Below are 15610 nucleotides of genomic sequence, written 5' to 3' on the forward strand. Positions count from 1 at the left end.
AAATGTAAATTCTCGGGTCAGAATCCAAACCTAATGAATCAGAAACTCTGGGGCCCAGCAACCCGAGTTTTAACAAGCCTCACAGGGGACTCTGATGCAGGCTCCACGTTGAGAAAGCACTGCCCTTGAGAGTCTGATAGGAGCATCAATGCCGTCACATGCTCTTATCATTTTTCCTCACAACTGCTCTGGCTGACCACTCACCCCAGCAAGGCTCTTCCTGCCACCATTCCAAACAAAGGGGTATCATTTAAGTAAAAGGAACCCACACAACTCAGAACAATGGCGGAGGCTTCCGGAACAGAGTCCCTAAATGAATAAATTCATCTCTTTGGTCTTTGTTCTAGAATTGCTGCTGTATCTGCGAGGCAGATCCTTTTAAATCTGATGATCTTGGGAGAAACGAGAGGAAGAGCTGACTCCAAGTCCCCAAAGAGAAAGCCTGCTCTACATTAAGGGTGGTTTACCAATATTTCACAATCTTCTATTGGTAGGGGGGCCGAGACCACCTCTCTCACCTGATACCGACTAATTCTCTCTTGTTTCAGCTGTTCAAATTTCCGTTTTAATTCAGCCTGCCGTTCCACCTTCTTCTGTGCACGGCCTACAAAAATGACTTTCCCGCTGATTTCTTTTCCATTCATCTCTTCCACAGCCTAAAGAGGAAATACGCATCGTTAAAACAAGATGCAGAGGCAGGGACCTTGCTCTGGAAGTCCTAAATATTCTACAAAGTCTTCCCTACGGGGTTAAAAACTACCTTCACTCCATCTCTGAAGTCAGCTAAGCAAATCCAAACTTCATCAGTAAAATGGGGTTAATATTTAAATGGGTTATTGGACCAGATAATGTAAGAAAAAAATAGTATAGTTGTGCCCAGCTTGATAATCTGGCTATCACTAAATTTCTCAGGTTCTTTTGTGGGTATTAAGTGATATATATTAAGGTTGCCTAGCACAACGCTTCACCTACCAGTAGCTGATATCCTGTAATCCAATCAACAACTCTCTGGCCCTCGGTTCCCTCACCTATGAACGGGAACGCACACTGTCCTGTTTTCAATCTACAAGGCTGAACAGCTAAGGTGACAGGTATGTGCCAAATGCTTTGAAAACAGTTAACTAATAGAATTAACACGTGAAACCCCTTAAGAAGGCAATTCCAGAGTATAGTAACTGCGTATCACTAGTAGGCACTCAGATAATTCCAGCTGCCTTCTATGTGCTAGCGAGGCCCTGCCCACACTCTGGGGCCACTCCCTACAAATTTTTCCCAGCCCTCGTGGTACTCTCACCTTATTGGCATCCTCGTGTTTTTCGTAACTCACGAAGCCAAAGCCTTTGGATTTCCCACTGGGATCTCTCATCACCTTGACACTTAAGGTCTTACCTATTACCAAAGGACAGAACTATTAGTAATGCCATCTCTACCACAGCTCAAGGAGAGACGGCTTCTCTAGGAACCCACTTGAAGCAACCTCTTGCTGAACTCAGATGGACTCCTAAAAGAGGCACCGTGCCTGGCCTGCTAATTTTGACCAAGCTGCTGAGATGGCCTTGGGGCTTGGACGAAGTAGGATGAAGCCAAGAGCCGAGACTTGGGAGTCTATTCTTATCTACCCTGTGACCTTTGTCATGCAAGGTATTTTACTTCTGGGTCTGTCTAGGTGCCCTCATCTCTTAAGTAAGAAAAGATGAATTCCAGGTCTGGTGGACTGTGAAAGGGGACACATGGGGCAAAGGACCTGACTTACCAAACTGGCTAAACAGCTCTTTTAGACTCTCATCATCCACCTCTTCCCCAAAGTTTTTGATATACACGTTGGTGAATTCCTTGGCTTTGGCTCCAAGCTCAGCTTCCCGCTCTTTTCGAGACTTGAATCTGCCCACAAATCTAAAATGAAACCAAGAAAAACAGTGATCACCCAGAGAACAAAACATGATTTCCAGGGGCCCAAAGGAATGCAGGCTAAAGGCTGACGACAGGAGAGGTTACAATACACGAGCCCCCGTCCAACCACCAAGAGAGTAAGCTCAGAGACGCCCAACTCCCCACAGAAAGAGAAAGAAGCAGGAGTGTCTTGCAGGGACCAAGCCCCGGGGCTCCTGGCTCAGACCAGGGCTACTCCTACCACATCACACTGCCTTCGTGAAGGAAACTGATGACCACGTTTTTAAAATGTTCATTTCTGTGCATCTATGTAAATGCATAGAAAAGGTCTGGAAGGATACAAACCAAACTGTTAACCGTGGTTAATCCAAGGAGTCAAACTGTTGGAGTGAACTGCCTTTAATTTTTTACTTTATTCATTTTGATGTTATTTGCACTTAATAGGAAAATATATCTGTACAATGAAAATATTTAAATTTCTTTCTAGTGATAACTTTGGAAGAACTGACCACTGGGCACATACACATTATCAGTGCAACCCCTGGCCTGTTCAACAACACCAAGGGCAGAAATCATTTTTGCTTGTTATAGCCAAGACTTATTGTCCCTTCTCTCCCTGCATGGCTTAGCTACAACTCCCCCTCTCCGTTCTACAATAACCACACCAAAGCAACAAGGTCTATTAGGAACAATGCCTTCTGCAATGGGACAGATTTTTCATTGTAACCAGATTAAGTATTACTGGGGAGCCAGCCTTGTATCAGAAGGCCACTGAGTCATAAGTTAGCCAAGTGGAGATCTGAGGACAATTTGGCATCAACCCCTAGCGAATGGCCCCATGGACAGACCTGAATCACAGGAAGGCCAAGGTCACATGGCTAGTACATAGCTCCTGGTCAGTCCAGGGCCCTCTCCACTCTGCTGCTGGCCAAGACCCCTGCTCAGAGTGGGCTTAGAGCTGTCTTCCAGTCAGCCCCAGTTGCCGATGCTCACAAAACCCACAGATGGATGCTTTTAAGGGGGAGGCAGCAGGCAGGCCACGGCTTGGGCAGAAAGCCCACCTTGGCGAGTCAAAAGGGCTGCCATGGCTCGGCAGGGAGACTCACCAGCCCTGGAGTGGAGAGGTAGGAGCAGGCCACACTTGGGCCGAGAAAACCAGTAGCCTCCTTGTGTGTGCCAGTTAATACCGAGGTGGGGCCATGGCTGGCTCATGCGATGGCTGTTGCTCCGGACTGGGACACTCACACTTTGCGGTCATTGAGGAGCATGCCGTTCATCTTCTCGATGGCCTTGTCGGCAGCTTCTTGGGTCTCGAAGTGGACAAAGGCATAACCCTTAGAGCCGTTCTCATCACACACCACCTGTCAAAAGACAAAGCAGGCCACTTCAGTGCCAGCGGGCAGCTCCAGAGATTCGAGAACCATGTGGTCTCCTACTCAGCGTTCTCCTGTGTCTGAGGCCTCTAGCCCATCCATGGTCAAAAGACAGGAGACTACCGCAGGTAAGGTTTTTCTAACACTCAGCGCAGCACCAGGCACACAGTAATGTTTCATTTACAAAAGGTAGCCACTATTAGGCTGCTTCTATTCCAAATGTTTTCTCATTAAAAAAAAACACTGAAGGGCTGGCTGAGTGGCTCAGTTGGTTAAGAGCTCACTCAAGAGTGCGAGCTCTGAGCAACAGGGTTGCCGGTTCAATTCCTAGCCCAAGCTGAGCTGCCGGTAAGCTACCAACAGGTGGCAGGATGGCTCAGCTAAAAAACAAACAAAACAACATTGAGAGATCTGGGTACAAAACCACAGTGCTGCAGAAAGACAAACCATCTTCCAAGCCCACAACAGAATTTCAGACTAGTGTGGAGTCAGACATGTAAACCACCACCACACAAGTTGTATAAAATTCTCCACATAAACAGGTACATGGAGAAGAAAAAGAGTAAATTTATGCTTCCAAAACAACTACACACAGCTGCCTGGAAACCAGAAGCACTGCTCTGGTCCTCCCCTCCCCAACCCCCAACAGAAACCTTTTGATGCTTTCCAAAGTTAGAAGACAGGAAGGATATTTCAGGCAGAAGGAAGAACAAAGACACAAGAGCATCTGCTGCTTATGCTGGATTGTGGCACGAGATTATCTAGGGGGAACTTTGAGCTTTCAGAGCCATTTCTAGCATTTTGAAAATTGCCATCCCCTGCCACCCAATTCCAAGGGAGTTCCCTGTTTAGTATTTATATTGTTTTCGGGATGCAGGAATTATTCTAAAATCATTTAATCAATGTTTACCTTACAGGACAGAATGTTTCCAAAAGCAGAGAAAGTATCATAAAGTGCCTTGTTATCTATAGATTTGTCCAGGTTCTTGATGAAGACATTTCCCACACCAGATTTTCTCAAAGAGGGATCTCTCTGAGACCACATGATGCGGATTGGCTTTCCCTTAATCACATCAAAGTTCATGGTATCCAAGGCCCGTTCAGCTGCAAGAGAAATACATTTCAGTCAAGGATAGAAGCCACCACCTCACGTGACTGCCACCATCCCAGGAACAGATAACTCCAGGACTTTTCAAGGTAATCATTCTAAAAAAAGGCAACTCTTAAAATTAAAGGGCATCAGATTCCTCTAGCCTGCGTTGCCACTGACGATAGAATAAGTTCTAGCCAACTACTCTACTTCATGGCAGAAGTCTCAACCCCTCAGGGTCTGCATCCTTGTTGGGTAAGGGGGTTAGGCAAGATCATCTAAATGGCCTTATGGCACCCGGATCAAATGATAATACAGTGATGGGGTACATTCCAAGACCCCCAGTGGATGCCTGAAACCGAGGATAGTATCGAACCCTATATATACCATGCTTTTTCTTACACAGACATAGCTATGATAAAACAATTTATACATAAGCACGGTAAGAGATTAACAACAAAATGAAACAATTATCACAACATACTGTAATAAAAGTTGTAAGAATGCGGTCTCAAAATATCTTACTGTCCTGTACTCACCTTTTCACTAAAAAGAAAGCACTTTACAGTTCTCTTTGGCATATCCAAATTGCCAGCATCACTACTCCTAGGCTTTGGGGCCATTATTGAGTAAAATGAGGGTTACTAGAACACAAGCACTGCAATCTGATAAAGGAGATGGCTACAAAGTGACTATCTGGGGGTAGTGTATACAGCATGAATATGCTGGACAAAGGACGCCTCATCCCGGGCAGGATGGCATGAGATTTCATCATGCTACTCAGAATGGCACACAATTTTAAACTATGAATTGTTTATTTCTGGAATTTTCCATTTATATATTTAGACCGCAGTTGACCATGGGTAACTGAAACTGCAGAAAGCGAAACAGCAAATAAGGAGGGACTACTGTACCTCATATTTGACTAAACTTTTTTTTTTAATCATTTATAAAAGACACTGAAGCCTACCAGCCACTGTGACACAGAATGGGACAGGTGAAATTATCCATTTGATAAAATGAACAAACTTGTTCAGGGTGGCTAAGCGGTACAGCTAAATAGTGATTAAGAAACTAGTATCAGAATTTCTGGTTCTTTTTCAGTAAGGTATTGCATCAGAGTTACCCACTATCATTCAGTCTACACTCTGTCTATGAGACAAATGACAAAACAAGACCTGTGAGCAATTGATTGGGGAAAATGCACTATCCCTCAATTCAGCCCAGTTTATTATATTTTCACAATTTCTGAAAACAGAAATTGATTCAGACAAAAAAGCCTCAATCATCAAAATGATAAATACTAATGCTCACACATGGAAATGTTCTTTGAATTATCAGACAAGGAAAAAAACTGCCTCAATGGACAGTGCAGGTATACCCTGCACCTGGTGGTTTCCAAGCCTTCTGAACCCTTAATCTGAGGTTCTATGGAATTCCAGGACTTCAAATACCATGGTGCCCAACTAAGTTCTCCATCCAGGGCCTTGGTTCCTTAGCTTCCCAACCAAATCCATAAGTGCACCATGGAGACCATTTACAGGACCAGCAGCTAAAATATATCATCACCTGCCAGCAGGAACACTTCTCTTCACTGGCAGTAACAAGGACCCAGAGCTGGTGGCCACTTTCCCTGACTTATGCAATGTATCTCCCAGAATGTGTCCCATGAAGGGATGATGGGGGCGGTTCCCTGCCTCTAGATACCATCCTACTTAAAATGGGGACAAAACTGCCCCTCCACAAGCTTAGCTGCCCCATCAGCCAAGGAAGGGAGTATCTCCTTTTCACTTGGTTCCAACTACCTTTTTCCCACCTTCCTCAGGTGAGCTCCTCGGTGTGGAAAAAGAGGAAGTCAGGCAAAGTCCAGGCACAGAAGAGTTTGCTTGTAATGGCCAGTTGAGATGGAAAGCCTGGGACCCCAAACGGTGTTTCATTAATTGGTAGCAAAGGAACCCATTTCAACACATCTCTTCTATTTCCAGACAGTGCTGCACAAGGCAAGTCGGCTTAGTCTGACAAATCTGGCTGCACTTATTTATAGCAGGGAGAGGTCCTGCAGAGGTATGTGTTGGCAGACACACTGACCAATGGCTTCTGCTGTTATCGCTAAGTGACAGGACTTTTGTTGAGAAGAGTCAAGAAGGCAAGCTACTCCTCCCCCTTTCCCCCCCACAAAAAAGGCTACACTCAGCTACCTTCTTTGTGCCTTGTGGCCAGACCCAAATCAGCTCCGAGCACACTAAATTAACGGGAGCAGTACCTCATGTCTCTCAACAAGTCCAACTCTCTGGTCTCAGCTGCATCCTGGGCAAATGACATTCTGTGCTTCGCGGTGAACAAAGTAGGGACAAAAATAGGGACCTGGAGATCCTTTGCCACAGAATGGTTTGTTTCTTGCAGTAATGATCTCTACAGTTGTTCCTTTTTAATCTGGAGTCACGTGCAGCCCGATTAGGTTTCCTCTGGCCTCACTCTTGCCATGCCTGCAGCATACCTCACCCCTCCAAGCTAAGGCCTAATCTGGGCTCGTGGAGCACTGCACTGGCGGTCCCAGCTTGGCCTCCAACCTTCTGCAGTTCCTTTTCCTTCTCAAGAGTCCTATTCTCTTCAGGTGGGATGAAGTGAAAGTATTTTTGAGAAGTGGAAAGCTCTGTTCACAGGTAAGACAATCATCCCAACCAGCCCGGTGGACTTCCAAGCCTCGGTTCCCCAGACTACCTGGAGACCCTTCTCCACAGCTGAAGACTTCATTCAGCGTAAAGAACTCCTCTACCTCCAACACCCAGACCAGGGAGCTGGCCTGGCACACGCAGCTCTTGTGCTAACGCAAAGTTAATATGCTCAAGTTTAATGCACAGAATTGTTCCCCTGCTTCCTACCTCCCGGAAAGGTCCTCTATCAGCACAAAATCAAACAGACTCTTAACCCAGGGTAAAGGTAGGGGAGGGGGCAGCAGCTCTGCAATCTAAAATTTTTGCAGGACCTGTACGTCAATCGTCCTGCCATTCTGGCAGGCCTGTGAGGGACATGAGCCCATGCCCGCTGACCAGGCGAGGGTCTCTAACAGCCCAGCTCCGCTGAAGCAGGATCACACACACCATGGAATGACAGTGCCTTCCCTCTGACACCGTTTTTTACAGTCTCCTTGGGTTCCAACCCCACTGCCACTTCTGATTAGCCCAAGGTCACCCAGTTAGCAAGTGGTAGAAGACTGAAACTGGTCATCTGATGCCAGGATCCCGTGTGCTCACCCCTGCATCCTATGCCCCACTATGGCTTCTGTGGCAACATGCAGTCGTGATGCCCCTTCCATGAGGGTGAAGGACCTGCCAAGGGGATGACTCCTGGGGCCCCGTGGGAGCCTGTGAATTGGTAGACCAGGTTTCCACTCACCGTCAGCTGGCTGCTGGAAGTTGACGTAGGCATAACCCAGGGAGCGGCGGGTGATCATATCGCGGCAGACCCGGATGGACAGCACAGGCCCCGCAGGACTGAACTTTTCATACAGCATGGCCTCGGTGACGTCCGAGTGCAGGTCACCCACGTACAGGGAGGCCATGGGGTAGCTGCTGGCTGCAGCGTTCATCTCCCCAGCCCCCACCACCCCGAGCCCCGCCAGGAGGACTTCTTATGAGGACCACACAGGACAAAAGGGGCTCTTCTTGGAGCCGGGGCCCGCGCCGCGGCTCACAGGTGGCAGAGTGAAGCGGAGAGAAGCGGGAGTGGGCGCAGAGACCGAGCAGCGGGCCAAGGAGTTCAGGGACGGCTCGCTGGAGACTGCAGGACCGCAGACAAAAGGTTCTCAAAAACAATATGGCCCTTCCTGGGAGTTTGTAATTTTCAGCTGCCCTGGTCTGAAGCTCCAAATTAAAACAAAAACAAAAAAAATTTAAAACGGGGACTCCCCTTCAAATTATAAAAATTCTTCAAGAGGCAACCAAACGGTGCCCACGCGGCCTCCGGGACACGCGTTTCTCTATAAATATAGGCCCCGGGCTCCTGGCGGTTTAAGATTACAGCAGCCAAGGGAAGAGGGAAACAAAATATTTGTCGGTGCCGACTCGGCGAGCCCCGGGGGCAGAGCGCGCAGACGCTTCCACGCCGGGCCGCGAAGGGCAGCGCGGACACGTGGTGCGCGGGGAGGCCGGCGCGCTGGGGGGCGGGGGCGCGGGGCTGCCACGCGGCGCGGACCGGCGGCTGGAGCAGAGGCGCGTGGACGCGGGCGGCTCACCAGCGGACCGACGGACACCCAGGTGCGGCGGCGGGGGCGGCGGGCGCGGGCAGGCCGGAAGCGTGCAAAAGTGACTTCCCCGCGGGTTCTTCGAGAAGGATTCGCTTTTTCTTTCTCTCTTTTTTTTTTTTTTTTCAGATTTTAAAGCGTTTTCGGGTTTTTTTTTATCTTTTTCTCTTTTTTTTCTTCAGGCTGCTGAGCCCGAAAGCGGGCGAAGCTGCGGCGACCCGGGGCGGAGAGAGGCGGCTGGGGGAGCCACCGCTCCATTTATACCCGCCCGCCCCGGGCGCTGCTGGTCGAAGGGCGCCAGGCGACCTGGGCGCAGTCGTGCCCGCCCACTCGGCCCGGGGGCCCGAGGCGGGGCGGCCACAAGAGAGCGCCCGGTGCGCCCGCGCTGCGCCACAGCGACCCCTGGTGCGCGGAGGACCTCTCCGCGGGGGGCCTGTGCCAGACCCTAGGGGCCGCTGGCTACACTAGATTATAAACCGCCTGCTCCTCTGGAAATAGAACCTATAAACAGTTTAACCCACCCGCACGCATAATGTTTATAAACTGTGTTAATTGTAAAATAAAGATGACAAAATAATTATAATTATATAACAGATGTTCCAATATGTAAATGTTTGGGCCCAAATACAGGAGAAGACATTCTGAAGTTTTCAGGATACTGGAACTGAGAGGTAAGACAGCTACAAAGGCAGTAGTACCCATGGGTGATGGAATTTTCTGGAAAGATGAATAAATTTTGGTGAAGATTCATAAAACAAAATACAATCATGCCTCTCTTTACATGGCAGCAGCATTGCTGAAAAGTTAATGGACATTTAAGGGTGCAAAAATACGTTCTGTTTCTATGTAAAAGGGAGTTAGTGTCTAGGCTCTGCGGGGGAGAAAGAAACTTTATTTCAGCGGGTCTAATAACTAAATTGACATGAGACAGATTAACAAGAAGGAATAAATAAACTTAATTACATATGCATGTATAAAAACCTCACGTACGTGAGAGAACAGAGACACACACACCCCCCGAACCATACATGAGAGGTTCAGAGACAGAAGGTTAAAATGAGGTATATTATGACATTCTGAGCTAAGGATGAGGTAAGGTGCCTTGGGGCTTCAGAGGGGAAGAGAGTCATTCACAGGACAGTAAGAAGAGCAGATGTTCAGTAATTAGATGCTTGCCTACCCTATAGATAGGCCATAAAAAGTTATTTCTGGTAATAACTCTTATTATGGGCAAGACCCCCAATTTAAATTCTTTAAGGGAAGGGGGTAAATGCTTCTCATGAGCCCACAGAGTCTCAATTGCTTTCAGCTCAAAAAAATTCACGTCACAATGGCAAATCTTGGAGAAGCTGATTCTGAACAACTCTAGTCCCGCCTTTGAAATTTCCTGAGAAGGTTCACATGCCAGAACTTGGGTTTGATAGGTTGTTCCATATCTCACTAAACCAGTCTCAGTCTTGAGAATAGATCAGTTAGACAGTTGTGTCTCTTTTCAGGAGGCAGCGAGGCAAGTGTGCTCCCAAAACTAGGCCTATGACAAAAGCAATCAGGTATTTAATAAGAGGCATCTCTCTGTACACAAAAGAAAAACAATGGTTAATGCTTGGAGCGTACTATAATCCCGGTTTCTGAGTTCTCAAGGCAGCCAGTCAAGAAGGTTTCTAGAAATGTGGCTCAAAGCATATTCAGATGGAGTGAGGGCAGGCAGTGACACTCTGATAGATTTTCCTGGTCTACAGTTTGGATGTCTAGGGTAATCTTTCTGCAACAGGCATGAAGATTGTCCATATATAAGCTGTTGTGGTAATTTCTCTGAGGTTTATATTGAGTTGTCCAACTTTAGCTTACATGGCTTTGGGAAAAGTGCAGTTTCAGTTCCTAACGATTCCAAGTTAGAAGGGCGGCAGAAAAACTGGAAACATTAGTTTGCAGAGTCATAGCCAGATGTTGGAGGAAACTAGAAGAATTCAGCATCCAGTGCAGTCTATAGGTAGAAAACAAAAACCTCAAAAGACAGTGAGCAGCACTAGAATCTAATACCCACAAAGATGTATTACTGAAACATAACTTCTTTCTAAAATCATCCCCATTTTTACCAAAGATAACCAAATGAAGACTAATTTGTTTGCAAAATAAGTCGAGTTTCAATAAACTTGGCCTGTTATTTGTATAAATACAACAAGAATAGCAGTTGCTCATATAGGCTCTTTTTTTTTAATTTTCTTTTTAATTGGAGAATTGGGGGAATTGGAGGAGGTGGACAGTGTTGGGGAATTGGGGAGGGGGACCAGCCAAGTTGTTGTTCTTCAGTCTTAGTTGTGGAGGGCACCAGTCGTCATCTGGCTGCCCATCAGCGGCTCGTGGCCTCTAAGCTCAAGGTGCTGTGTTCAGTCTTAGTTGCAGGTGGGCGTAGGCACCATCCCATGCAGGAGTCGAACCAGCAGCCTTGTTGTTAAGAGTGCATTCTGTATCCACTGAGCCATCCGGGTGGCAGCTCAGCTCAAGGTGCCAGGTTCAGTCTTAGTTGCAAATCAAACAGGCAGTCTTCTTGTTAGAAGCACATGCTCTCACCAGCTGAGCCATCCTACCACCTGTTGGCAGCTCAGCTCCTGCACAGTGTCACTGGCCCATGTAGGAATCGAACCAGCTGCCCTGTTGCTCAGAACTTGCACTCTTAAACTAACTCAACCAACTGAGCCACTTGATGGGCCCCCATATAAGCTCTTTTAAACCTGCTTTGCTAGAATTTTTCATAAAGAATCTACAGATTGGACTTTAAAAATCTTCTCAAGGCCAGAAAAGCTAAGCCAAGAACTTGTCATTAGATTTCACCTGCAATACCTTTAGATTTTGGTTAATTCCTCTCTTCTCAAGGTCCCCAAAATATCTCGAGGTTTTTGCATTCTTTTTTCATCTGGTAAGGCTGCTGGGAACCCTATAAGCAAGATACCAGGCCAGCTGATATTTCTGAGGGTTTTATTGGCTTCCATAAGTGAATTTTAATTCCTTCAAGCTGTCTGGTAATATCTGAGTCTATGCATGTCACTCTCAAATATGACATTCCAGGAGTGACTGGTTAGCTCAGTTGGTTAGAGCGCAGTGCTCATAACACCAAGGTGCTGGTTCGAGCCCCACATGGGCCACTGAGCTGCACCCTCCACAACTAGATTGAAACAACTACTCGACTTGGAGCTGATGGGTCCTGGAAAAAATACTGTTCCCCAATTAAAAAACAAAAATGACATTCTAGTCAAAGCTTTGGTAATATATCTAGTTTCCAATTGTGTCCTGTTACAAGGAGAACAAATTTGTATTGAATTTATGCAAATAACATTGCCATGAAAATAAGCATACTCACCGTAGGTTTCTAAATTCTGGAGGGATCAAGCAGGGAGAAAAAGGTAAATGTTTCAATTCTGCTTACAAAGGTGTAACTTACCAAATTACTGTAAGTCATAGTTTAAAAGGAAAGGTTTCCTTATAGCTTGAAAAACAAAATAAAATTAAAGTGCCAGCAGTGTTTCAAACAAAAAGTCATAAAAATTGTAATCATCCTCATCAGTTCATTCAATCCCATGTAATTAAGACTTGTTCTGCTTGAATCCAATTTGTCCATTAGTTTTCTAGACCTTGCCTCAAGATTGAGGGTGATAGGGTCAGTGGTAATTCCAAGAAGTTTGCAAGACTTCCTGTCAAGGTTTGTACATTTGCTCAGTGAAGTGGGTGCCTTGATCCCTAGAGATTGTGGAAGGTATATCCTGAGTGGAAAACACATTTTCTAACAGTTTCTTTGCCACTGGGAGAGTACCAGCTGTGTGGCAGGGGAAGACTACACAGCATCTGGAAAACATACATACAACAAGAAGAACATATTGATAATCCAAACTAAATGGCAGTTGAGTGAAGTCCAGCTTAAATGGCAGTTGAGTGAAAGAATGCAAAAACGAAAAAAGGGTCTGCAAGGGAGCCTGAAAGAAGCAAGCAGCCATCTTGGGTCTCCTATAACCCTGACTATTCATTTAACTTAAAGCCATTGTGTACCCATCTTAGAGTCTCCGATTCAGGAGTAGACTGTTGTCATAGTACATGGGCATCAAGATGGCAAAAGTCTGGCACTGAGGGGTCATTTTTGCAGAAGCAGAATAGACTTCATCCACATGTGCCACAATCTTTATAGATTTTATTGCCCCTTCCTTTGCATGAAAGTCATCTAGGGAATTTTAAATACAGAAGGTTAGCTCTTACTATTGAGAAGACTCCGTTTTCTTAAGGAATCAAAGACCTGATTAAGACAACATGAAATACAGCAAGTTATTTTGATAAAACACAAAATCTTTGCTTTCTTGGCAGGAAACTTTTCACAGTTTCTTATCAGGAGTTGACCAATAGTCCAAGAAAACTTTGTCCTTTTACCAGATGAAATAATATTGTTTTAGCACACTATTGATATTAAAGCTTTAAAAAAAACCCCAAAAACCTAACAAATTAATGCAATCTTATCCAGCTTGATCACACATAAAATTTCTCAAGATTTCTTTTTACAAAACTTCTACAGTTTTTCTTTTTCCTTTTAGTTTGTCTCTTGTTCTCTTACCCATTCAGAAATAACCAATGTATTTTAGGACAAACCATTTTCCTTTAATTCCCTAAAAAATGTATTTCTATACCTATACCTCCTATTACTGAAAACATATATTATTTCCTTCCATGTTAATTAGAATTGTTAACCCTTAGAAACATTAATTTCTAGTGAAAACTAATAAGTAATTGTAAATTATCTGTTATACCAGTGTTCTTTAGATCAATAAATTTATAAATACATTCCATAATTTCTAGAAATATATGCGTTTTTATAGTACAATCTTTCAGTGAGGTACAAGACATAGTTACTAACAGACCCAAAATTTCTTTAGTTCCTCTCTAATAGGAAGCCAAAAGTCGGTAAACCTATGTTCAGTTATTAATATTTCATGATTTTGTCTTATTTGAAAATGATCTGGATATTTAATGAACTTCCATCATATAATTTAATTTAGCAAAACTTTAAAGTTTTAATTTACCAAAGAGATTTAGGAAACCATTTTTAAGTGCACATAAAATGTAATTATTGCTCAAGAGCTCACCTAAAAAACTTTTATTCTATTTACATCTGCTTAATTTACTTTTTCTTAATTCTGTTTAAATTACTTATGAAAACTTCATCATACTGAGTTATTTTTCTTGCTGACAAATTTTGCAAAAGTTACAACATGAATCCCCAGTCTATTTGACCGGCTGCCAAATGCACGCCAATAGGAGCACGTTCCGGATGGCAGAGAACAAAGAAGGGGTCAAAACCAAGCTCTCAAAACACAGAACAAGACAAACGACATAACAGACACAACAGTGCCCATTTCTGGGATGAAAGGATCAATAAAAACCCAAAGTACTCATACCAAATAACCAGAAGTCACCAAGCCAAAGGAACTAGTTCCACAAATATTTCCTCCTGCTAATCTAAATTTACAAAAGGAAAAATAAAAGGACTCCTCCCACTCTGCTTTTACTGAACTCTGCAGGTAGAGACCCAGGAGTCTGACGTAGCAAGAATTTTCACCTCTCCTTGCCGGCTCATGTTAGAGGTCCCAGGATCTTTCTACTGTAGCAGTTCAGGGTGAGCAGTGCCCAGCCAGGGAGGTATCATGCTCACAGCACCAACTCTGGGGGAGAAAGAAACTTTCCTCTACCTTTTTAGGTTCTCTCAGCTGGTCTAATAATCAAATCAACATGACACAGATTACAAAGAGAAAATAAACTAATTATATACGTCCGTATGGAAACCTCACATACGTGAGAGGTTCAGAGACAGAAAGGGAAAATGAGATATATATGACATTCTGAGCTAAGGATGACATAAGGCATCTTGGGGCTTCAGACGGGAGCAAGGTCATTAGCAGGATGATAAGAAGAACAGATGTTCAGTAATTAGAAGTTTGCCATGCCCTATAGATAGGTTATAAAAAGTTATTTCTGGTGATAACTCTTATTATGGGCAAAGCCCCTAATTTGAGTTATTTAAGGGAGGGGATAAAAGTTTTTGTGAGCCCACAGTCTTAATTGCCTTCAGCTCAAAATAATTCACGTGCCAACCCAAGTGGCTTGGGGAGGCCTGTTCTGAACACCTTGAATGCCATTTTGTCTTCAAGGCTCATTACTACCTGAAATTATGTTGTTCATACATGTGTTTGACTGTTTGGTGCCTGTCTTTTCCCCATTGTATGTAAGTTTCATGAGAGGAGGAACCTAGAAACAACACACTTTATGTGGCATACCTAAGAGCTACAATATTGCCTAACATGGCACATACTAAATGTTCAGTCAACTCTTGTTAAATAAGCAAATGAATACTAGGCACCCATGAGCAGAGCCCATACAATCCCAGTCCTCGTGCAGCTGACTATCTAGCAGGGGAGCTTGCTACCTCTCTGACCTTGAACCAGCTAGTTCACATCTCTGTCAGACTTCCAATCGGTCAGTAAACTCAGGGGACTCATTTAGTAGGGTTACTGTGAGAATAAGCTAATACACAGAAATACACATGAATTGTGTGTGTAAATGTTAATTGTTATTATCAAGCTACATTTGTACTAAGAGAGGGGAGTTACCTAAGTGAACACAGGGAGAGCACAGACATGTGTAACAGCCCTGGGCGGGGAGTGGGGCGGAGCAGAGAGCCCAGCCTGCTACGGAGATCCCGGGCTGTGAGAGCTGGAAAACGCAGCCTGCTCTTGGAGACTTGAAACAGTTTGGACTTTATCCTGAGATCAAAGGGCAGAGCTGAAGGATGTTAAGAGAGAAGTGTCTTGGCTCAAATTACATTAAAAAAGAAAACCCCAAAAAACAAAAACAAAAACAAAACCAACCTTCTGGCTGCAAAATGAAAAAGGATGAGAGGGTGGGAGCAAGGAGAACTGCGAGGAGATGACCACTAAGGCAGTGGTCATAGGTATGGAGAAAGTGGCTTGATTTTTTTTT

General features: G+C 44.8%; 1 protein-coding gene across 1 annotated transcript in view; it reads right to left on the reverse strand.

The window, feature by feature from the left end:
* The window catches only part of PABPC4 (poly(A) binding protein cytoplasmic 4), a 20110-nt gene extending 11294 nt beyond the window's left edge, over positions 1 to 8816 (reverse strand). Inside the window, 6 exon segments of the mRNA XM_019660569.1 lie at positions 510 to 656; positions 1295 to 1389; positions 1754 to 1893; positions 3136 to 3251; positions 4174 to 4367; positions 7750 to 8816. Of these exon segments, the coding sequence (XP_019516114.1) occupies positions 510 to 656; positions 1295 to 1389; positions 1754 to 1893; positions 3136 to 3251; positions 4174 to 4367; positions 7750 to 7942 (885 nt within the window). The 5' untranslated portion in view covers positions 7943 to 8816.
* Positions 8817 to 15610: the final 6794 nt, after the last annotated feature.

Source organism: Hipposideros armiger, unplaced genomic scaffold (genome assembly GCF_001890085.2).
Source record: "Hipposideros armiger isolate ML-2016 unplaced genomic scaffold, ASM189008v1 scaffold_10, whole genome shotgun sequence".
NCBI classification, from domain to species: Eukaryota; Metazoa; Chordata; class Mammalia; order Chiroptera; family Hipposideridae; genus Hipposideros; species Hipposideros armiger.